The sequence below is a fragment of the Lontra canadensis genome, unplaced genomic scaffold (assembly GCF_010015895.1).
Source record: "Lontra canadensis isolate GAN:19392208 unplaced genomic scaffold, GSC_riverotter_1.0 scaffold7, whole genome shotgun sequence".
Lineage (NCBI taxonomy): Eukaryota > Metazoa > Chordata > Mammalia > Carnivora > Mustelidae > Lontra > Lontra canadensis.
Window position 1 is genome coordinate 26,778,465 of NW_022631001.1, and position 23,247 is coordinate 26,801,711.

At 47.5% G+C, this 23,247-nt stretch overlaps 2 protein-coding genes across 7 annotated transcripts in view; both read left to right on the forward strand.

The window, feature by feature from the left end:
* STIM1 (stromal interaction molecule 1) overlaps nt 1-17,090 on the forward strand; it is a 185,198-nt gene extending 168,108 nt beyond the window's left edge. For 2 of the 6 annotated variants that reach the window (XM_032853258.1, XM_032853260.1), the window contains 6 exons: nt 6,240-6,407; nt 6,900-7,000; nt 7,279-7,514; nt 8,648-8,740; nt 10,442-10,508; nt 15,164-17,090. In XM_032853258.1, coding sequence (XP_032709149.1) covers nt 6,240-6,407; nt 6,900-7,000; nt 7,279-7,514; nt 8,648-8,740; nt 10,442-10,508; nt 15,164-15,680 — 1,182 coding nt within the window. In that variant the 3' untranslated portion in view covers nt 15,681-17,090. Of the gene's footprint in view, nt 1-6,239; nt 6,408-6,899; nt 7,001-7,278; nt 7,515-8,647; nt 8,741-10,441; nt 10,827-12,849; nt 12,887-15,163 lie in introns of all 6 variants that reach the window. The other 4 variants (XM_032853259.1, XM_032853261.1, XM_032853262.1 and 1 more) reach the window with 3 other exon arrangements.
* A 1,106-nt stretch (nt 17,091-18,196) lies between these two features.
* Nucleotides 18,197-23,247, forward strand: part of RRM1 (ribonucleotide reductase catalytic subunit M1) — a 37,605-nt gene continuing 32,554 nt past the window's right edge. Inside the window, exon 1 of the mRNA XM_032853263.1 lies at nt 18,197-18,528. Within this exon, the coding sequence (XP_032709154.1) occupies nt 18,510-18,528 (19 nt within the window). The 5' untranslated portion in view covers nt 18,197-18,509. The remainder of the gene's footprint in view (nt 18,529-23,247) is intronic.

Sequence of the window (23,247 nt, forward strand, 5' to 3'; positions counted from 1 at the left end):
ATGACATGAAGTAGGAAGTCAAGGTTTTTTTTTTTTTTTTTTTTCCAGGTAGATACTTTATTATGTCGTCCATTTGTCCGTCTCTCTACCACATTATCTTCTACTAAGGCTTGATATTGCTAGTAAGTTCTCCACCTTTATTCTTCAAGGTGGCCTTGGCTCTTCTAGGTTTTTTGCATTTCCATAATTAGCTTGTCACTCTACTACTTTTCCCTACTTCCCCCCAAAAGCCTTGCTGGGATTTTTATAGTTTTTGCTTTGAATCTATAGATCAATGTTGGAGAAAATTGACATTTAATTTTTTATTTTTTAAAAGATTTATTTACTTATTTATTTGACAGAGAGAGACACAGTGAGAGAGGGAACACAAGCAGAGGGAATGGGAGAGGGAGAAGCAGGCTTCCCGCCAAGCAGAGAGCCGGATGTGGCGCTTAAAGCAGGGCTCCATCCCAGGACCCTGGCATCACGTCCTGAACCAAAGGCAGACGCTTAATGACTGAGCCACCTAGGCGTCCCGAAAATTAACATTTTAACCAAACAAGTTTTCCAATCCATGAGCATTGTTTGTCCTGTCACCTATTTAGGTTATTTACTTATTTAATTGAGAGTGAGAGAAAGAGAGAAAGCTAGAGAGAGAGACAGGCTGGGCGAGCAGCAAAGAGAGAGCTGAGCAGGGAGCCCAATTCAGGGCTTGATCCCAGGACTGTGGGACCATGACGCAAGTCAAAGGCAGACACTTAACCCACTGAGCCACCCAGGTGCCCCTACTTAGGTCTTTTAAAATTTCTCTCAGATGTTTTGTAGTTTTCAGTGTAGACATCTTACACTTTGAAAATTTTTTTTAACTTGCTTATTTTTCTAGCCTCTTTTTTTTTTTTTTTTTTTAAGAATTTATTTTTAAGCAATCTTTATACCCGACATGGAACTCAAACTCATGACCCTTGAGATCAAGACTTGCCTGTTCCACCAACTGAGCCAGCTCGGTGCCTCTTATTTTTCTAGCTTTTTTTTTGCCCTAGCTTTTTGAGGTGGAAGATTAGGTTATTGATTTTAAACCTTTAATCTTTTCCAACACAGGCGTTTAGAGCTGTAAATTTGCAGCTCAGCACTGCCTTAGCTGCTGCTGAGTTCTGGTATTTTATATTTTCATTATCATTCAGTTTAAAAGATTTTCTAATTTTTATTGCAATTTTTTAGGGGAAGTCCATGGTTATTTAGAGTAAACGTGTGGCCTAATTTTCACACACTTGGGAACTTTTCTAGTTCTTTCTCATTGATTTCTAATTTCATTTTGCTGTGGTCAGAGAGCACATACTATATGTTTTCAATTATTTCAAATGTGTTGAGACTTGTTTTAGGTAAACTGACTAAACAATACAATTGGAAGGCAAAGAGTTGTTAGAATGGATAAAAATACAAAACCCAGGTATGTGCTGTTGACAAGAAATACACTTGAAGGATACAAAATGGTTCAAAGTAAAAGGATGAGCAAAGATACACGATACAAACACAGAAGAAACTAAATCAAGAGTAGCTATATTAGTATCAGACAAACCAGGCTTTAGGGCAGGAAGTATTACTGGAGACAAAAATCATAAATGTGTGAATCCAATAATAACATATAATAGCACTCGATTTGCATACATCTAACAATATAGTTAAAATATATCTAAAGCAAAAGTTGAAGAAACTAAAAGGGTAATAGACACATTTATAATCAAAGTTAGAGATCGTAAAGCACCGCTGTCCATAATAAGCGGCCCAAAATATTATTTTTGGATGTAGGCTGTACGGGTGTAAGACACTTAAACATGATTATCATCATCATGCCCTTATGGACACATACAGAGTATTTTGCCCGACAGCCGCCGGGTGCACCTGCTCTTTGGCGTTTGCCTAGTGCTTCTGTTCCATTTCCTCCTCTCCTTCTGGGGATCCAGTCTTCATGCGAGACCTTTTCATTGGACTCCACTTGTCTCTTATGCTTACTTAGTTGTGTCTTTGCGCTCTCTCTCTCTCTCTCTCTGTGCTTTGGTTTGGTTATTTTCTATTGATTTATCTTTGATTCCCCAATCCTATATTCTGCTTGAACATTGTGGTGTTTAACCCATCATTCGGTGGGATCCTACTCCCAGATACTGTAGTTTTCAGATCTAGAATGCTCAATTTACTCTCTTATAGATTTCAGTTTCCTGCCCAGAATTTCTGTCTTTTCAACTATTGCGTCCATCTTTTCTATATTTTCTTGAAGATTTCATAGTTATTTTAAAGTCCTTTTGTGGTAACTCTCACATTTAGATCACTTATGAGACTGCCTATTTTTCCTCTTAATTATTGGTTATATTTTCCTGCCTTTTCTCATGTTTAGCAATTTATTTTCATTAAATGCCGGACAGTGTGTATAAAACAATAACAGAGGCCCCAGATGATTTTGTCCTCCATCAAATAGGGACACCTCCTACCCCCTTTCCTCTGTTACGTACATAGTGTGAGCATCTCATCACCTCCGGCCAATCTGAAATTGAGCCGTTTTGGAACTGGGTTGTAGTTTTAGTAGGACTTGGTCTAGCACTCATTTGTCCCAGTTTCTCAGCCATATCCCTTCCTTTTTCTTGAGAGCTGGTGGATTTCTTTCTCCTGAACCCATGAGAGATTCATGTCTGTCACTGGGAGGATTTTAATTTATCTCATCGGCCTCCTGCTCGTCACAGCTTCACAATTTTGAAGCTCTCTTGAGGGGAGGACTAGCAGTGTGTTTGAGGCAGGTCCCTTCCTTCCTGCAATATTTTGTTTCCCAAGTATTTTGAAATTATGGGAGATTTTAGTCTGTCCTTTGGCCTAGCTATGTGTTCTTCTGCACAGCCTAGAGCTCAGTAAATGTTCATTGAAGAAAATGGCATGTATGTTTGGGATATCTCCATTTCCAATCTGTCATATCAGTACCATACTACCAACAAAAGCTAGGCTGGTTTCTCTGGGCCCTGGTGGAGTCCCACTGCCTGGGCCAAGCCCAGTTATCAGCTCTCACCCAGAACTATCAAAAGCCTCCAAGGAAGAAAATGGCTGACAGCTGTGAACTTGCCTTAGAAAGGCTTTTTCTCCCTCTCTGGATTTTTAGTTCATTTAGTCCAGTGGTTCTCAAACTTTTTGGTCTCAGGACCCTTTTACTCTTAAAAATTATTTTTAAACATTTTTAAAGGGGAAATATGTTGCTATTTACCTAGTTAGAACTGAGAAAATTAAAAAAAAATATTTACTAATTTGGGAGTGCCTGGCTGACTCAGTCAGAAGAGCTTGCAGCTCTTGATCTCAAGGTCATGAGTTTGAGTTCCACGTTGGGTATAGAGATTACAAATAATCTTAAAAAAAAAAAAAAAAAACAAAAAACTAATTCTGGAATGCCCGGGTGGCTCAGTTGTTAAGCGTCTCTGCCTTTGGCTCAGGTCATGATCCCAGGGTCCTGGGATTGAGTCCCACATTGGGCTCCCTGCTCAGCAGGAAGCCTGCTTCTCCCTCTTCCACTACCCCTGCTTGTGTTCCCTCTCTGGCTGTGTCTCCTCTCTCTGTCAAATAAATAAATAAAATCTTTAAAAAAATACTAATTCATTTAAAATAAGTATATTAAACTCCTTATATATTAACACAAATAACATTTTTGAAAAATTCCTGCATTTTTCAAAATAAAAAATTAAGAATTTTTTTTTTTAACAATTTTGCAACTATTTTTAATGTGTGGCTTAATGGACTACTGGATTCTTACATTAGTATCTCTAGTCAATCTGTTTTGATATTACTCATGTAACCTCTGGAGAAATCCATAGTCATTGTGAGAGAAAGGGAGAGAAAAAGGTAGGTAAATAATGTCTTAGTATTATTATAAAAATAGTTTGGTCTTACAGATGCTCTGAAAGGATGTGCTCAAAGATCCCTGGATCCTACTTTGAGAACCATAGACCTAGTCTTATTGCTTCTGTAGCCCTCTGATGTCTTTGAAAATTTTTCATAATTATAATAATTTGTCATTCGAGAATTTCATAATTTTTGTAAACTTAGCTTTCCCCAGATTTTGCGTTGGATCAGAATTGTTCTTCTGTCATGACCTACTGCATCCTATGGGGAAGTGGGAGCCCGGTGTAACCCTGTAAAGCACATGGCCAGTGGTTATTAGCTTTGCTGCATATAAGAACACTGTGAGAGCATTCAAAATTTTTGATACCCAGACCAGCACCCCCAGATCAGTGAAATTGGGTGTGGGTCCAGATTTCAGTATTTTTAAAGTTCCCCACATGATTCTGGTTTGTGACAGGTTGAGAACCACAGCCACAGAACAAAAGAATACTCTTGACTTGCCACAGCTCTTCTCTCCTTCGGGCATTTATTCCTTGTGTGTGGCAAGATGTGTCTGTCTCTGTCTCCTAACCCCCCCACCCCCATTTCCATTTCCCTGTTTTGTATTTCTCTCATTAAGTAGTTTTGAGCCTGTTAGGCCAGCCTTTCCTGACTGTCACACTTCGTCTATTTGCTCTTTTTCCTCTTCTCTTCCTGTTCTCCCTTTAGCTTTTCCCATTCCTTTCACTCCTTTCAAGGTGGAACTGGGTCACACATTTTCAGACTTGGTATATTAGACTCTGAGGTATCTGTTCTTCATTTTATTTTATTTTATTTTTAATTTTATTCATTTATTAGAGAGAGAGAGAGAAGCAGTGAGAGAGAGCGTGAGGCGGGAGAAGGTCAGAGGGAGAAGCGGACTCTCTGTGAAGCTGGGAGCCCAATGCGGGACTCGATCCCAGGTCTCCGGGATCCTGACCTGAGCCACCCAGGCACCCATCTGTTCTTCATTTTAAATCTACAAAGACAGGAGTAGGTTGTGTATAGTTTCTTTTTCAAGGAACAAAAACCCTGTGAAGATTGGTCTTCTCATTGGCTGTCTAAGGAATAAAGGTGTTCTCTTTAGCTGAGGCCTCCCAGTCTATTGTAGGCCATGGAGAGAACCTCAGGCCTGCCTTGGGGTACTTGCCCCATTGGCTGAAGTTGGGCATAATAAGTCTGTTCTCAATCCCTTTTCTCTGGGATTCTGACCAGCTAAAGTTCAGTGTATACTATAGCCTGGGGAAGATAGCAAGGAATCCAGTGTAGATAATGTCTGAGTAATCTCAGACCTTCCAGGTTCAGTGCTTTGTGACCGTCTGCTTTATCAGGCATTGGTGGTTCAGTGGTTAGAATTCTCGCCTGCCGTCTGCTTTGTTGTCTGCTCCTTGCTTGAGAAGTCAGTGAGATTTCTGCTTACACATTGGTTCTTTCATGTCTAGGCCTCCTTTGGCAACATCCAAGTTAAAAGTAAGTGTGATTGTTGTCTACTCACTTTGTAGAGGGTGCCCTTCAAAGGCTACCAGTCCTGCTCAATGGGAGAATCATAGACCAAGCCTCTGGGCTATAGGAGACTTGGAGAGCATTCTGGCCAACCCCCTTCTAGAGTAGCAATCATTTTTTTTTTAACATTTTATTTATTTATTTGACAGAGATCACAAGTAGGCAGAGAGGCAGGCAGAGAGAGAGGGAGAAGCAGACTCCCTGCTGAGCAGAGAGCCAGATTCAGGGCTCGATCCCAGGACCCTGACCTGAGCCGAAGGCAGAGGCTTTAATCCACTGAGCCACCCAGGTGCCCGGGGAGTAGCAATCATTTTTAAGGTCTCTCTGACCTGAGCTGTTTGCATACCTCCTCCTGAGATCACCCTACACTTATGGTTTGGATTTTCAAGGGAAAAAGTCCTTCCTCACACAGAATTGAGATCTGCAGGACCAGTTGAGTGACAGACCAGGGACCAGAACCAGATTTCCAGATTCCCGGTCGAGTGCTTTTTCTGCTACATTGTGTTGTCATGAGGTCTAAACACAGACCCCAACTCCCAGAAAGAAGATGATTCACTAAGCTGACCTGTGCCTCAAGAGAGCAGGGAGGATTGCTGAGTTTGGCTGTGCCCCGGGAGGGACAGCTCATTGTGTGGGCAAACAGCGCTCTAGTCCAGGCAACAGAAAAATCTCAATTTGAGATCTGGTGACCTTGAGTAGGTGACTGTCCCCTGAGCTTGTGTCCTTGTAGTATATAAAATATAAGCCTCCTGAGAGGCTTGAAAGCTCCCGTGAGCTAGCAGGTGAGAACTCTGAACTCAGTGGTATCAGACAGAAGACTGGAGGGGGTCTTGGCGGCAGTAAATGGGTCGCACCTCTTGGCTGCACAGGTCCGGGAGGCCCTGAGGAAAGCTGAGAAGGAACTGGAATCACACAGCTCATGGTATGCTCCAGAGGCTCTTCAGAAGTGGCTGCAGCTGACCCATGAGGTGGAGGTGCAGTACTATAACATCAAGAAGCAAAACGCGGAGAAGCAACTGCTCGTGGCCAAGGAGGGGGTGAGATGCGCCCTCCTGCTGTCCTCTGCGCTCCTGACCTGCTCCCTTCCCCTGCCCTTCCTCCTCTCTGCATCCCTCCTGTGGAACCAGGAGGTATCCTGGTGCTGGGTTCTTTTTCTTTTCCTGATATATAGTTCCTGATGATGTTCTCAAGTTTCTGGAGGAGGGAATGAGGGTATGGGTGTGCTCCCACCTGCCTTCTGGAAAGAGGAAGCTGGTGGAGCAGGTAGAGGGAAGGCTCTGTCAGCCCCGGCTTGTCATGGGCCAGAGTACTCCTGGGGTCGGGGGTCTTCCTGCTTCTCTCATTGCCTCCATATTCTTCCTTCCTCACTCTTTGCCCTTCCCTTGCCTTCCTTTTCCTTCTTCTCTTCCTTTCTCTCGTGCAGCCTAAGCTGTGCTAGGAGGAGCAGGGGGACCCCACCATAGAAAGGCACATCTCATTTCCAGTCTCTAATCCCTGCTCTGTTTAAGCTGAGGACCTCATCTTTGCAGGCTGAGAAGATAAAAAAGAAGAGAAACACACTCTTCGGCACCTTCCACGTGGCCCACAGCTCTTCTCTGGACGATGTGGATCACAAAATTCTGACTGCCAAGTGAGTAGCACCTGCTGCCTGGCTCTGGTGGCCTCCGCCCAGCCTTGGAGCTGGGGGAGGGCAAAGTCCCCACCCCAGCTATACTTCTTCTCTGGTCGAGGGGCAGCGCTGGTCTCCCGCCCTGGCCTTTACCTGGCTCCCACCTTGCCCTTCTGTGTCTGACTTAACTGTGGTTCTGACCTGCACCCCCACCCCCACCCCGCTTGCTCCTCTGTGAGGACTCATTTCTGCTGGGGCCCCCAGGTGCCCATGGCTTCACTTGTCTCCCCATGCTCCAGGCAAGCTCTGAGCGAGGTGACAGCAGCACTGCGGGAGCGCCTGCACCGCTGGCAGCAGATTGAGATCCTCTGTGGCTTCCAGATTGTCAACAACCCCGGCATCCACTCCCTGGTGGCTGCTCTCAACATAGACCCCAGCTGGATGGGCAGCTCACGCCCCAACCCGGCCCACTTCATCATGACGGATGACGTGGATGACATGGATGAGGAGATTGTGTCACCCTTGTCCATGCAGTGTAGGTGACCTCCTGGCTGTGGGGGAGGGAACGGGCCTCTGAGGCAGGGACTGAGAACTGTTGGCTATAGGGCTGAAACAGCTTCTGGGGCAGACACCGAGGGGGCACAGTCAGTGGTCAGTGCCGGGCGTGGTTCCGACGCCCTGCTCACGTCGGCTGGCCCTCCATAGTGGTGCTCTTGGTGGGTTTCCCTCACTGTATGTTCTGTCTGCCCCTCGGGGGCCATGTGTTCAGCGTGTCTCCTTCACTCTGTGTTTTCCAAATCCCTTTATCCTCCTCTCTCTTCCCCATGTGCCTTCATAAAAACAGTCTCCTTTGGTGTTTCATAATACAAAAATGGTATTTATTTTTGCCTTCCGAGTGCTTTTGTGTTTTCATTTTTATATTCTTTATTCTTAATTGCTAAAGGGGACGAGTGGGATGATATCTTTTATCTCTCTGCCTTTTTGTGTGAGGCCCCATGAAGCAGCCCTCCCTTAAAGAGACATAGCCCTAAATCCTCCAAGCCAGAAAGACGTTCTTGTCCCGGAGGGATCTCCTGCACAAGCATGTCTGGCTTTCCACCTGAGTTCTTGGACCTCCGCACCCTTTCCTGGGCCTTCCCTCCCCCTCTTCTCCCCTCCAGTGGTGAGAGCTGAGTAGAGCAAAGTCAAAGAGATAACTCTGTGTGGGAAAACTTCTGCAAATGAGGGGCTGACCTCTGAGTGGCCCGGTTGAAATTTTCTTTGGACCAGGGGCGATTTTAAGGAAAAGCTGTGGTCCTGGGCCCATATACCATGGGGTTGGCTTAGGGGCTCAGCCTCAGAAAGCCAGACTCTTTCATCAGGCTGGATTCCAGCTCCAGACAGGATTTGTTCGTAAATTTGTTCAGCAATAGGTTGCCTGTGGCCAGACTGTGTTGTCACAGCGATGTGATATCCTATCAGGGCTTTAGTCAAAGACCCAGCAAGGCTGGGATCACTGGCAGGCTGGTCTTGATCCTAAACGCTGTTCCATGGAGTGGGAGGGAACTTCATTAGCTCTGAGCCATCCACTCCTTGCCCCTGGCCCTCCCCTGATCCCATTGAAGGGTGGGCTGAAGCCCTCTGTAAATTAGATTCTCTTCTCCTTTTGGCCTGGCTGTTGGACCCTAGATGCTGCCTGGCTGATGGGGCGTAGGTTCAGTGACCGCTCTCTCTGCTCAACATCCGGCGGCTCGGATGATCAGTCCCTCTGGAAATACCCGGGTTTGAGGAGCCCCTTTGGGGCCTTTGTTTTTCCGACTTTTGGGACTAAACCAACACTCCTACCCTATGAGCCCCTTCCCCTGCCTGCCTCACTCCCCTGCCTGTTCCCTGTATTCCCTCAGCACTGCCCCTACTAACTGCTGGGAGAGGTTCGGGGGGGTGAGAAGGATCAGCCTGCTCAGCTGAGGACCAGAGGGAGAGCACACATGGTGATGGAAGCCTTGGGCTTCTCTTTTCAGCTCAGCTAGACAGAAGTCCTGGTAGCCCTTCTTCTAGCTGGGCTGGGATGGAAAGAGAGAAGGAAAGATCCTTCTCCTCTTTTCTCTTTTTCATATTTCTCTCTTTTCCTCTTTCCCCCTTTTCCTCTTCTCATTCCATGCTGCTTCTTCCTCTTCCTCCTCCCTTTCATGCCTTCAAAGCCACCAGCCATAGAAGCCTTGTCTCCCTAGCCCTCCATCACCATGGAATCGTGTTCTCTCCCTTATGGCCTCTCTGTGGCTTCTGGCACCCTTGTCACCTGGCTCTTTCTCCCATCTTTAGGGAGAAATCAGGGTGGCCCATCTCTCAGGGTAAAGGAGAAAAAAACAAAGGTAGAAACTCTGCTTTCAGCTGGAGCTGGACATGAGCCCAGGGGGGATGCTCTAGTACTTTCCCAAGTTACCCAGTGCCCATATATCCCATTCACTGGGCATGGTGGCCGTCATCTGCCAAGAGCCTGATTTGTAGCATTGCTCCAAGAGCTGGGTCTTTATTGCCTGCATGCTTATTAGAAGAAATTTGGAAAGTGGAAAGTGTAAATATGAGCATAAAAAAATGGCACCCATAGCCCCACCCTATTTTAGCATCTTCTCTTACAGTCTTCTGAAGTCTGTGGAATTTTAAATGATTTTTATGTGGTCGAGGTGATAATGACCACTGCTATTTATTGAGCGCCATGAACTATGCCAGGTACTTTAAATGCACTCTCTTGAAGCCTCACAACAACACTGCAGGATTTTATAAATCAGGACCTAAAATCGGGAAGTAAGTTGCACAGAGTCATGGCTACAAGTGGAAAGGCCCCATTTCAGACTCTAGTCTTTTGTGTTCCATAATTCGAGGTGTTTCTTTTATGTCTAATTTTGTATCCTTTTGTTTCCCCTGAGCATTTTAATAGGTATTTTTGTATGTTTTTAAAATCTTAAGCAGCATTTTTAATAGTTATAGTTTGTCAGCAATCAGATATACCATCCTTTTCCCCTTGTTCCAACTTTATGTGTACTTTCATATGCTTATTAATTCATATGTGATGAGCGTGTTCATGTATAAATCCTTGTCCGCATTTGAGAATTATTTCCTGAGGTTGGCTTTCTAGAAAGGCTGGTTCTTAGTGCTCTCCCGGACCTTGCCCCACACCCCTGTCCCAACCTGCCCTGCCTGTGTCCTCCCACTCACCCCCTGCCTCTCCTTTCTAGTTACGGTGGCCCTCGGTCTCCCTCCATTGTAGCTGCCACTAAAACTGCCCTGGGCACCTCATCATTAATCTCCCCTTCCTTTCAGGACCCCTGGTGGGAGGTCTTTGGGAGGCGGTGCCCCATTCTCCAGATGGGCACCGAGGGCCCAGAATGGCCCGCAGCAAGCATCTCTCTAGGGGCAAACCTGCTTGCCTGCCAGCCCAAAGGAGGCTGGCCCTTCCTCACCCCTTCCTTCCTCTCTTTGCAGCTCCTACCCTGCAGTGCAGTGTCCGGCAGCGCCTGACGGAGCCGCAGCATGGCCTGGGATCTCAGAGGTTGGTAGAGGGCGAGGCCGGCCACTTCTTGACAAGCCGGGTCTCTCTGCGGCGAATGCGCAGCCTTTCATCTGGACAGTCTTTCAGTTCTGAAGGCCACGGGACCAGCTCTCCATCTGCCTCTGCTTCTTCTTCCTGCTCCTCTGCCACCACCACCACCACCACCACCACCTCCTCCACCACCTCCATCACCACCGTCCATGTCCACCCTGTTTATTACCATCACAGCACTTCCTATTTCCTCCAGATGGAGCCCCACCCTGACCCACCCCCTTCTGACAGCAGCGCTGTGATGCCTGGGCACTCAGAGAGCTTGGGGTATTGGCTGTCTCTCTTCTCTTTCTTTCCTCCCTTCCTTCCCTTTCTGCTGCCTTTACCTTGGCCTCTGCCTGCTGGCTGCTGCTTGCTCAGCTGTTGGGGGTGGGGGAGTGTGCTGTGGGGCATCTTCTCCTCATCCTGTCCTCTCCCGGCCCCGGGGCTCCTTCTTAATGTCAGCCTCACTTCCCACAACTTTGTGCTCTTCTCTCTGTGGGGTTTGCTGACTCTAAAAATGAGGACAGCGCCCCTCCCTCATGGTCCTCTCACACTTGGGCCTAAACCATACACCTTCACATCCGCTGTTTCAGTGGAGGCCTTGCTTCCTTTGCTCCTTTGATGGAACATTTATGAATACCCGTTCTGGGCCAGGCTCTGCGGGACATGGGGTTCATATGTGATAAGATACAATCCCAGCCATCCAGGAGAGGTACACAGATAATTAGGGAACAATTTGAGAAGTGCTACGGGGGTGTTGAGGAGGGAGTGACTAGCAGTGTGCAAAGGGTAGAATGTTTCATGGAAGAGATGACATTTGTGCCAACACCCTGTGTGCAGGAGAGGAAGAAAGTGTAGTCTAGGCAGAGGAAGCCTGACATACAGAGGTGTGGAGGTGCAAGAGAATAGGATGTATTTGTGGTTAGGACCTTGGATGTGTGTTGGTGGGAAGGGGTGGCAGATGAGGCTAGGAGGAGGAAAGGCTCTGAGGGGGGCAGTTTGGGCCATTACCATTTAAGAGATGGAGGACTGCAAAAGGATTTCTAAAAGGAAGAGAATCAGATTTGCATTTTGGAGATAGGGGCCTGTATGAAGAAGAGAAGGGGAGAGTACAGAAACTGGAAAGTCACTGGGGTAGACCAGTAGGGGAGGTAGTGAGGTCTAGGGGTGTAAAGGAGAGGATTAATTTGGCAGGTGTCTAGGAGGGGTGGAGGAGAGGGAGGAACCTAGGAGGACACTTGGGTTTCTGGCTTGGGTGACTGAATGGATTTGGGACCCTTCATGGAATTAGGGAACTGAAGAGGTTCAGGGTTTTGAGCAAGAAAAGTTTATAGGTGGGATGAGCTTAAAGTACTCACTTTCAGTTTCTTTTCTTTTTTTTTTTTTTTAAGATTTTGTATATTTGAAAGAGAGAGCACAAGAGCGGGGGGTGGGGGGACATGGTCAAAGGGAGAAGCAGGCTCCCCATTGAGCAAGGAGCCCAATTTGGGACTCGATCCTGGGACTCCAGGATCTTGACCTGAGCCAAAGGCAGTCGCTTAACCAACTGAGCCACCCAGGTGCCCCCACTTTAATGTTCTGAAGGGTCAAGTAATTTTCCCCTCGTCCCACAGCTCATTTGGAACAGAACACAATGTAGAGCTTGACTTTCCAGTCTCGAACACTCTTTGGGTACTTCTGTGCTTCCCAGAGGTCTCAGTAAGCGAACTGTGGAAGAACTGATGAGAGGCTTTCTCCCATAGCCTGGTCTAGCAGGGGCTGGGCCTTTCCCCGCTAGTACCTCAGGAGATAGGCTAGGGTCAGAGATGAGAGAGCCTTGACCTTGCTTGGAACAAGCTTAGGGGAGCCTTAGAAAGTCCCTCTCCTCTAGAGGGACCTTTCTTCTCGGAAGTTGTGGCCTGGCCCAGCCCTGGCCTTGGGGCTGCAGCCTGCTGACTGCCGTGGATTTGTGGGTTTCTGGTGGTGCTTCATTCTGGGTGCCAGGCCCTCTTGCTCTGCTCCTTCTGGATAGTTACCCTTGAGGGCATTTCCTTTGTCTTTCACAAAGGGCCTGCCTTTGCTAGCACTTTCACCCAGCGCAGTGGCTCATTTTCATTCTCATCCTCATTGCCATCCAGAAGCTTAGGCAGGGAGACTGCCCCTCCCCATAGAGGTGGAGAAGACTGGATTGGGGTTCAGGGCACTAGCGAATGCTGTGAATCCCGTGCTCCAAAGGCCCAAGCTGAGGGCAGTGGGGAGGGAGGGCGGGGAGGTACCTGCACCCACCTGGCCTGTTCACTACTTAATTTTCTTTTGCACCATGCACCAGAGGACCATCTCTAAAGACAAACAGGCTCTCTAGTAAGGTTAGTAGCTTGGTATGGAAGCCCAAGGCAGCCCAGCCTGTGGGGAGGGACACCCCTGGCCTGAGTGTCTCAAAGATTCAGGGAGGGAAAGTGAGCTTGCCTCAGCAGGCCTTTGACCTCCTGCATCTGCCGGAGCTTCCTCAGGCTCTTTTCTGGCTCTGGAAAGTCTCAGCTTTTAACTGATGACAAGGCACAGAGGGATGGGAATCATGGCCAAATGGGGCTGTGGGGTACGAGGAGTGAGTCTGGGAGGGCCCCAACCCACTGACCGCTCTCCCTTGGCATTAGAAAAGTAAGCTCCCGGGAGCCTCACCTCATCAGGATAGAGGGCCCCTTTTCCCAGTGAGGTTGCTCCCCAGAACTGTCTCAGCGCCTTGCTCTGTGGTCCATATGTATGTGGAAAAGGCAGGATATGGAGTGGATCATCTTGGAACTTAGGGAAATGAGGGCACATTTAGACAGAAGCGAGGACAGTATCAGATATACGAAACCAAATATGAAACTGAACATGAATAAACAGTAGAGGATGTGGTTGAAACAGTACCTGTAGGGTGGAGCTGGAGCTGGGATTATTCTCTGCTGCTCCTTGTCTCCAGGAAGATACTGGCCCACAGGGTAGCTACTCAGTTAATTGCTTCCTACAGAGAAATAAACCTCAGGAGCTATAAGTCAACCTTCTGCTTTTGCTTATTTTTGGGCCCTGGTGCCCTCCCTAATTTTTGACCCACAGCCTCCTCCTTTCCAGGTCCTATGGTGCTCTCCCCTCCTACTCCTGATTTTTCCCCCTTTGCTTCCTGACTTGGGTGTTTAAGTGTTTCCCTTAGCCTTCTCCTCTACCCCTACCATGGGTTCTCCTCTGGGAAAGTAGAGGGAGAGTTAACAGACTGGCAGGGGACACCTGTATTTACCCTTTTGTCTGTAGAGGCAGGAGAGGAGGCATCTGGAATTGGTTCATGGGCCTTCTTAGGAATAGCCAGCCCCTTAGAGGGCCTCAGCTTTCTGGACTAACCTCTGTGTGTGCATGTCCAGTGTGCAGTGCTACGTCCCCATGATTCAGCCTTGCAAAGAAGTCTCTTAAGATTGGCCCATGTATGGGTCTTCCAGCTTGACTGGCCTCATCATCTTCCTTCCCCCAAACTGTCTACATTTCCAAGTGATTTGCCAACATATCAGATCCTCCAAACAGCCTTGCAAGGTAATTGAATTGGTAATTTCTTCATTTGGCCAAAATTGAGGACCAAGCAAGGTTAGATGACTTGTCCTAGGTCACACGACAAGCCTCAAGCAGAGATGGAAATTATGACTTCTGGTGCCACTTAGAGACCAGCGTCCTGTCCTTTCTGCACCTGCCTACACTCTCCCTTTCACAGAGCTCCGAAAAAGACCCCCCTTTCCAACTGCCAGCAGACTTTGGTTTGAACTCTGAAACACTTTTCTGAGTCCTGTGAGGGGGTTGAAAGAGGCAGCAGCCTGGCCTTTTGGGGTGCATAAGGGATTATTTGCAAGGCTGTTCTAACCTTCTCCTCCCCAGCCTGGGTCAGGCCCACTTACTGCATGCTCCCTGTTCCTTGCTGCCTGGCCCAGTCTGGATGTGTCCCGGGGTGTGACAGGAGTCATTCAGGGAGAAAGGCATGGGGAATGGTGATTCAGGGTAATGTGTGGGTTCTGTGTTGGTTTAGGGTTGAGTCCTAAGAAATCCAGCTGGCTATGGGAAGGCAGAGATTTTATTGAGGGGGGATTCAAGCGTATGGTTGCACCAGTTTAGGGCCTGGCCACTCAGCAGGGTGGGGGCCCGTCATTAGAAAGCCCTTTGCCAGACAAATGATGGTGTAATGACTTTTGGTTTTGCTTCTTGTTTGTCTCTTCTTTCTCTATCACTTTTCTTTCTTTCTTTCTTTCTTTCTTTCTTTCTTTCTTTCTTTCTTTCTTTCTTTCTTTCTTTAATCCTCTTGGCCCTTCTTATTTCTTTCTGTTCCTCCTTTTGCCTTTCTTTCTCCCTGATTTTACCCTCCTCTCTCTGTCTCTTCCCCAACCTGTCCCCATTCCCTATTCCTGCCTATCTCTTGCCCTGTACTTATGGCATACTCAACTTTCGTTTTTCATCCTTCTCTCTTGCCTCCCTGCCTGTTCATCCTCTTTTCTCGCCCCTACCCCTATTTCTATATCCATTTCCAACCCCTCCTTGTCTTCTCATGCTGTTCCTCTCTCTTCTTCACCTTTCTTCCACCCCCCTCTCCTGTTATGTATCCCTTTCTTCCTTTCTGCCCCGTCTTGCAGGGATTTGACCCTTTCCGATTCGGAGTCCTCCCTCCACACGAGTGACCGCCAGCGTGTGGCCCCCAAGCCTCCTCCGATGGTCCGTGCTGCAGATGAGGCCCTCGGTGCCATGACTTCCAATGGCAGCCACCGGCTGATTGAGGGGGTCCACCCCGGGTCTTTGGTGGAGAAACTGCCTGACAGCCCTGCCCTGGCCAAGAAGGCACTCCTGGCGCTGAACCATGGGCTGGACAAGGCCCACAGCCTGATGGAGCTGAGCCCCTCCGCCCCACCTGGTGGCTCTCCACCTTTGGATTCTTCCCGTTCTCACAGCTCCAGTTCCCCAGACCCAGACACGCCATCTCCAGTTGGGGACAGCCGAGCCCTGCAGGCTAGCAGAAATACACGCATTCCCCATCTAGCTGGCAAGAAGGCTGTGGCTGAGGAGGATAATGGCTCCATTGGCGAGGAGACAGATGCCAGCCCAGGCCGGAAGAAGTTTCCCCTCAAAATCTTTAAGAAACCTCTTAAGAAGTAGGCAGGATGAGAGTGGCAGTGGTGGGACAATGTCCTTCCCTGGTCTTCTGCCCCCCTTCCTCCACTTCCAAGATACCTGGCCCCTAGAGCGGGGCACGGGAGGGGCTGGCCCAGGGACCTGGCCACTGTACATACCTGCTCCCCTCATCCTTGGGTCCTTCAACATTATTTATTAACTGACCACCATGGCCTGCCTGCCCTGCCTTTCTCCCAACCATGGGCTGCTGCTGCCACTCCCTCTCTACTTCAGTGCATGTCTTAGTTGCTGTCCCCTCAGCCCTCACCTCCACCTCTGGGGTCCAGCTTCTGTCTCTGCTGTCCCAGTTTTGAAGTTTGGTTTCTTGTTTCTCTGTTTCCTGCTTTCAGGCTCCTCCCTCCCACCACTCCCCAACTTCCCCTAGCAGCCTGGGGGGGAAGATAGGAGGAGTAACTTCCGACATCTGTGCCTCAGACATGTTCCACCCCACCCACGATGGTTCTGTTTGCCTCAGACTGGGGCCTAGGGCCTAATATTTGAGGTCTGTTCTTTGGGAGTGTGGTGGGCCAGAAGGAAACTTGGCCTGGAGCTTGCTTGAGCCTCTAGGGGTTTGTGGGGGAGTGGAACACATTCCTAGAGAACAAGCTACTAGAGAACTTTGAAGAGAGGCTAGGCTAGGGGGTGGGTTGGGAGAGACTCCTCTCTTAGTTGTGGGATGAGTAGAAGCCAGATGTGTGGGCCACAGGGCAGTCACCCTTTCTCTCTTCTCCCACCTACACCCGCCTCTTTCTTAGCCCTGCTCCCCCACACTTTAGGAGGGTTTGACTATAAGAGGTGCTGCCCAAATGCTCTCTAAGCATCAGTACTCCTGGAGCTCAGGACAAATGGCTTCCCTGGCCATGGGAGCCTCAGCCATGATACAGGGCTCTAAGGGGGCGCTGGAGCTGTTGGGCAGGATATTGTTGCATTTGAACCAAAAAATCATTTTTAAATTGAAAAAAGAAAATCTCCTGAATTTCCCAAGTGCCTGCACCACATACTCCCCTTGTCAGACCCCATTTTCATGTTACTGCATAGCTTGGGCCAGAGGCTCAAAAAGGACACAGCTGGTTTAGGGAAGGGGGTGGCTGAAGAAGATAGTGTAGCTGAAGGCAGCTGTGTGACCTCTTCCCCCACACCCTTCCCACCCTCTAGGCAACTCTCTCCCTTACCTGTTTTTGCTATGGCTGTAAAGGTATTTTCCTTTTGCCCCACTCCTTCCCATGCCTTTACTCTGGGATCCTATTTTGGGCCTGGGGTGCAGGCACCTGGGGCTGGTCTTGGGAGGGTGCTAGGCTGCAGACTGCCTTGTACCCCCTGGACACCCTCACATGGTTTTTCTGTGTTATTTCATAAGACTCTTTGAAGTCCAATAAAGCATGTAGGAGATTTTAACCTCTGCTGGCTTTGACTCTCATTGTGTTCTTTGTGGCATTGGAGACAGGATGAAGAAGGGAATATTTCCCTTTGGACAGGGAAAACTGAAACTCTCATACACATACCCAGAAGGTCTCCAGAGAGGGCTGCCAGTTGGAATACCAGATGTCCCAGTTGAAATACAGGATGCCTGCTTGGTTAAACTTGAATTTCTGATAAAAACTTTTTTAGTGCAATCATGTCCCTGCAACATTTGGAACACATGATTTTTGTTTGCCAAATCTGACAACCCCATCTTTGGGCCATACTTACCCTATCTATCCTATGGCTTTGCCTATCACCTATGACTTTTAGAATTACTTCACAGGGAGCTTGGGGTACATCTAGAGGGTAGTGAGGAACCGATGAAAGTTCTTATAAAGGGTTGCCACATGACCTTTCATGATAATCAGTTTGTGTCGTCCAGATCACAAGCTTCTACATCACTCTTGTGTATTACGTCTCTTACCTATTCTCACTCCCCTCATTCAATCACCAAGCACTGTCCATTCTGCCTCCACGGTATGTGCCACCACCCACTGGACAATTATAAAAGCAAATGGGCCATGGCTCTGCCCTGGTCTGCTCAAAACTCCTCCAGAGCTCCCACTCCATCAGGATAAAATCAAACACGGGCTCGCCGGACTTTCTTCCAAGGACCGAGCGCCAGATTTCCTCCGATGTAGGAGCGTGGGGCTCCCGGCTGCCTCCAGCTATGGATCACAGGCTGCAGCTCACATCGGATAGCAGTCGGGTTATTATATTCTAACAGTCGTCAAGGCAAGAAAGGGTTTTGAATGGTTGGGTTTTTATTTCAAAAATACCTGAACCATCTTGACTAAGGCCGAGGCGCGCCAAGGAGAGGGGCGGGCCCAGGCTTGGCGGGCTGTGCGCGCAGCGCGGGGTTCCAGCCCAGAGTTGGCTTTGCCCACTATCAACATGGCGGCAGGAGAACCGCCTTCTCGCCGGGCTTGCCCACACCCAATGTGGCCATGGAAAAGGCGCAGTTTCCAGGGCCCTGCCCACACCCAATGTGGCCATGGAAAAGGCGCAGTTTCCAGGGCCCTGCCCATACTCAACATGGCGGCTATCGGGTGAGGCCCGTTTGGGGCTGCGCTGGCCCTGCCCACGAGCCGGGACGCTGGCAGCGTCGAGTAAGCGTCATTCGAGCTCCGTCGCGCCAATTTTGCGTCTCGGGTGGCGGGAGCGGGAAGGGGATTCGGATTGTCGCGCCTCCGCTCCGTGGAGGAAAGTGTTCTCTGGCTCCCAAATCCAGTCCTTGCACCTGAGCGCCCCCAGGAACCCGACCCTTCGCACTCTACCACCTTCTCCATCCCGCCGGCGCCTCCAAATTGCAGCCCGGTCTCGAATCCTTCAGCGCCTCAGCCGCTAGCAGCGATGCATGTGATCAAGCGAGGTGAGAGGCCGGGGAGGGGGCAGCAGGTTAGTGGGGAGCAGGTAAAGGGGTCGCGGGCTGCTAACGCCCTTGCATTTGGCAACGCCCGCCCACCTCTACCGCTTCCCGCCCGACCCGCCGCGGCTTCCCGCCCTGTCAAGCCCGCTGGGCCTCTGGCTTGCGTCAGTCTGTCCTCCCGTCCCCCCACATTCGCCTCCCCCGCTGGTCTTCAGTGTGAGCCCCCTCTGCTTTGTCATCCTGCCGCCTTTCAAAAGAATACTACCGCCCCTTTATCGAATAGTTACTGTGTGCACCGAGCATTCTCGGGGCAGTATTTATTAGCTCCGCTTCTCGGGTAAAGAATCTGAAGTGCAGAGAGGGGTGACTGACGCAAGGCCACCGTTGATGGTGAGGCCGGGTTTCGAACCCAAGGCTAACGTCGGAGTGTACTGGAAAACCCTGGGGCTGGTGACCTGTCCTAAGGAGTGGGAGGAGCCAGAAAAGGAGGGACTTTGCCTTCAGTTTCCTGATCTCTTTTGTGGGGAAGTGGGGTGAAAAAGAACAGATCTTAGCCACAGACATGCCTGGAATTTGCCCTTTGTGGGAGGTGTGCGGCCAAGTTTGGGACTGGGACTACTGATAGCGAATCGGAGTAGGGAGGCCAGGACAACTTCCGACAGGATGGGGACTGACTGGGAAGAGCCAGGGACTTGGGTTCTTCCCCAGCAGTTATTTCCCGTTAGACTTGCCGAGTTCCTCCTTTGTGCCAGATCTTTGCTTGTCAGTGTGAAATTGTAAGAGGAGACAGCCCCTGCCTTGGCAAAAGGTTTAATCAGATTGGAAAAACAAGAGCAAAACGTATGTCTAGCAGAGAACTGTAAGCAGGTAGGAACAAAGTTTGACTTGAATCTGCTTGCCTCTGTTAAAACAATAAAGTTATTTCAGAATTGTAGGCACTTACTATTGGTTGACTGACTGGTGGTTTCCTCCACTAGCCCGTGAGCCGTTTGAAGATGCAGACTTTATGCCCACACTTAGCACTGGACTTGCCACGAACAGGAATTCAAAGAGTGAATGAGAAAAATTTAAATATACAGGATTTAATGCATTCTCTGGGTAGGCAGGTGGTTGATTTGGTTTTGTCCAGGGAGTTTAATAAAAGCCAAGAGATAGAGAAGTGGACAGTGAAGGCCCTTCTTCCAGTTTTTAGTATCTTGAGAACATCATTCTCTGAATTTCCCTGTCCTCCATTTTAGCTGATGAGACCAAAAGACCAGAATACACAGTTCACTTTTATTGATCCATTCCTGTGAATGAAAGAAACATCTGGTTTTTTAGAGCTTTAGAAAAAGGTATGGAAGGATGAAGATTAAGATTCCCTTTTGATAAGTCTGTAACAAATATGAGTTGAAAACTTGTGAACTTAAATTACTGGAGTAGGTAACACCCCTGTGTTGTGTTTTTAACCTTTGGGTCTACTTTGAAATACTGTAGTTTAAAAAGTACTACCTACAGCAAGCTCTAAAAGGTGGGGCTTATTTTGTTTCTTATTCCTTCAGAGAACATAATTTGATCCAGATGATTCTCAGCTAGATTCTGCTAGTGTAGCATTCAGCAGAGCTTGTTAATTTACACAGTTACACTTGAGTTTATTTTATTTTTGAAAAAAATTTTTAAAGATTTTATTTACTTATTTCAGGCAGAGTGTGAGAGAGCACGAGGTGGGTGGTTGTTGGGTGGGGCAGAGGGAGAGGGAGAAGCATACTGTTTGCTGAGCAGGGAGCCTGGAGTGGAGCTCAGTCCCAGGATCCTGGATCATGACCTGAGCCAAAGGCAGACGCTTAACTGACTGAACCACCCAGGTACCCCTTATTTTTTATTTTTAACATGCTCGGGGTTTTTCTTTTTCTCTCTTATTTTTGGCATGCCAATGAATAGCAGACTAGCTTCTGTCATTTTTGTTAATTTTAATGTAATTATCCAGGAGGGCAGCTGGCAGTCAACCTAACTTGTGTAGTAGTCCTCTTCCACTTATTCAGGGTTTTGCTTTCCACAGTTCCAGTTACTCCAACAACTGTGTTCTGGAAGCAGATGATTCTCTCGAGTATTGTCAGATCAGTAGTAGCCTAAGTGTACATCAGAGGGCCTACATCTTTCACCTCACTTCATGTCATCACAGAGGCAGTTTATCATCTCACATCATTACAAGAAGGGTGAATACAATACACAAGATAGTTTGAGAGAAAGACCACATTCACATAACTTTCATTATAGTATACAGTTATAATAGTTCTATTTTATTACTGGTTTTTATTGTTTATCTCTCTCTTTTTTAAAAGATTTTACTTGTTTATTTGACAGACAGAAATCACAAGTAGGCAGAGAGAGAGGAGGAAGCAGGCTCCCTGCTGAGCAGAGAGCCCGATGTGGGCCCTGATCCCAGAACCCTGGGATCCTGACCCGAGCCGAAGGCAGAAGCTTTAACCCACTGAGCCACCCAGGTGCCCCTATTGTTTATCTCTTAATGTGCCTAATTTATAAATTAAACTTTATCATAGGTATGTATGAACAGGAAAAACAGTATATATAGGGTTTGGTACTCTTCTGTGATTTCAGGCACACATTCTCTGATTTCAGTCTTGGAATGTATCCCCTGCTGCTAAGGGAGTACTACTGTACTTACTGAATGTGCTTATATCTTGCTAAAGATTCTGAGGGAAATAATAGAGGAAGAAAGCAGCTTCATCTTCAGAGATCTTAAGATTGTTAGGGACATAGGAATAATCCATATGAAAATTGTTAGATAACAGAAGGAAATAGTAAATGAGTTTTTCTCTTGCTATTTTCAGATATTTTTCCTAATGGGAGAGTATTATTGTATTGCTCAAGGAGATTAAGGTTAAAGAATTAAAGTTGAGAATCATTGCAATAAAGGCAGTGTAGCTGAGTTGTAAAGTGTGCTTTGGAATATAGTATATGGTTTTCAAAACTTTAGGTTGCAATCTACAGTAAGAATTACATTTTACGTCATGACTGAGAACACACTAGTGTGTGTGTGTGTGTGTGTGTGTACCAGTTTTCATAAAATGAAATTAACATTTCCAAATAATTCCTTTTAAAGCACCCATGTGTACTCTGGTAATCTCTCTTCTAAATCTGTTCTCTAGCCCTTCCTCTCTTTTCCCCTTATTCCCTCCCTACTTTCTTCCTAATCACCTCTACAGCCCACTGTATTATCTTACAAATCTGTGTGGATGTTCTGCTGGCACTGAGAAACAGCGGTGAGGAGGTAGACCTGCATCCTGTTTTCAAGGATCTTAATAATCAATTGCAAAAGATAGACACATCAGAAAACTTAATATAATAAAATATGATAAATACCCTGGTAGATAAAGTAAAGGCTATAGGAGCCCATTCGTTCAGTTATTCAGAAAGTGTTTTTTAGTATTACTTTGTGCCAGGAACTGTTTTAGGTACTGGAGATTACAGCCATGAACAAAACAAGCTAAATCCCTTTTCTCATGGAGTTTACATTCTTGTGTGGGTGAGAGTGGTAAGTATACATAAGAAACAAGCAAACATAGGAATCAGTTAATTTTCACATAGTGATTAGGGAGATCATGACAAGTAAACCCATAATAGAGGTGATGGAGAAGGTAATCTTGAAGTAGATAGTCAGGGAAAGCTCTCAGGAGCTGGCATTTGCCCTGAGCTCTGAGTAATATTAGGAGCCAGCTATGTGAGATCTGAGGGCTGAGCCTTCCAGGTAGAAGGGATTGAAAGTTCATACCTTATAGAAGAGGCACATCCTTGGTCTTACAGTATTAGCAGTCCTGCTGAAGAGAGAATTAGAGAAGATAGTTTATTTTATTTTTTAAAAGATTTTATTTATTTATTTATTTATTTGAGAGAGAATGAGAGAGAGAGCGTGAGAAGGGGGAGGGTCAGAGGGAAAAGCAGACTCTCCCCTGAGCAGGAAGCCCAATGCAGAACTCGTCCTGGGACTCCAGAATCATGACCCGAGCTAAAGGTAGCCACCCAACCAACTGAGCCACCCAGGTGCCCCGGAGAAGACAGTTCATAATCAAGAGGAAATCAGACAATTAGTATTCTAGAAGATTTCAGAAGAGGAAGAGGTCACTGTGAGTAAGTGCTCGGGGCAGGTCTTGTGGATGTGGTGAGAGTTGAAGATTAAGTAGGAGTTAGATGTATGGAAAGGTGGGAAGAGGGACTTGTAGGCAGAGCAACGTACAGGTATTGATGTGGGTGTGGGACTGGGAGGCCCTGTTGGGACTTAATGATGTTTCACAGGGAACAGGTGAAGAGGTGATAGGGGGCCAAATTAAGGAAGACTTTGCTTGAGAGAAGAGGATAATGTAGGCAGTGAGAAACAAGGATTAATGATGTGATAAAGTCAGCATCTGGGGGTTGCAAAGTTGACTAAGTGGAATGATAGGCTAGAGAATGGTCCTTTAGACCATTAGTCTGCCTCCCCCTTCCAGTGTGAGTTAATACAATTGCTATTGTACTTTTTGTCAGTTCCCTGGTTAACTTGGCAGCTACAGAAATCTGTTTGCTAATATTGCCTTGTGGTCACCTGTCTGCCTACTTAGCCAGCTGGTAGAGCACTGACGGCCTAGTCCCAGTGAGGGCCAGTAGATTTACTCTGTTGCAGAGTTAAACCCTGCATATGTCAGTCTGGTCAGAATAGGAGATCACAATGGTGATCAGAAAGAGAAG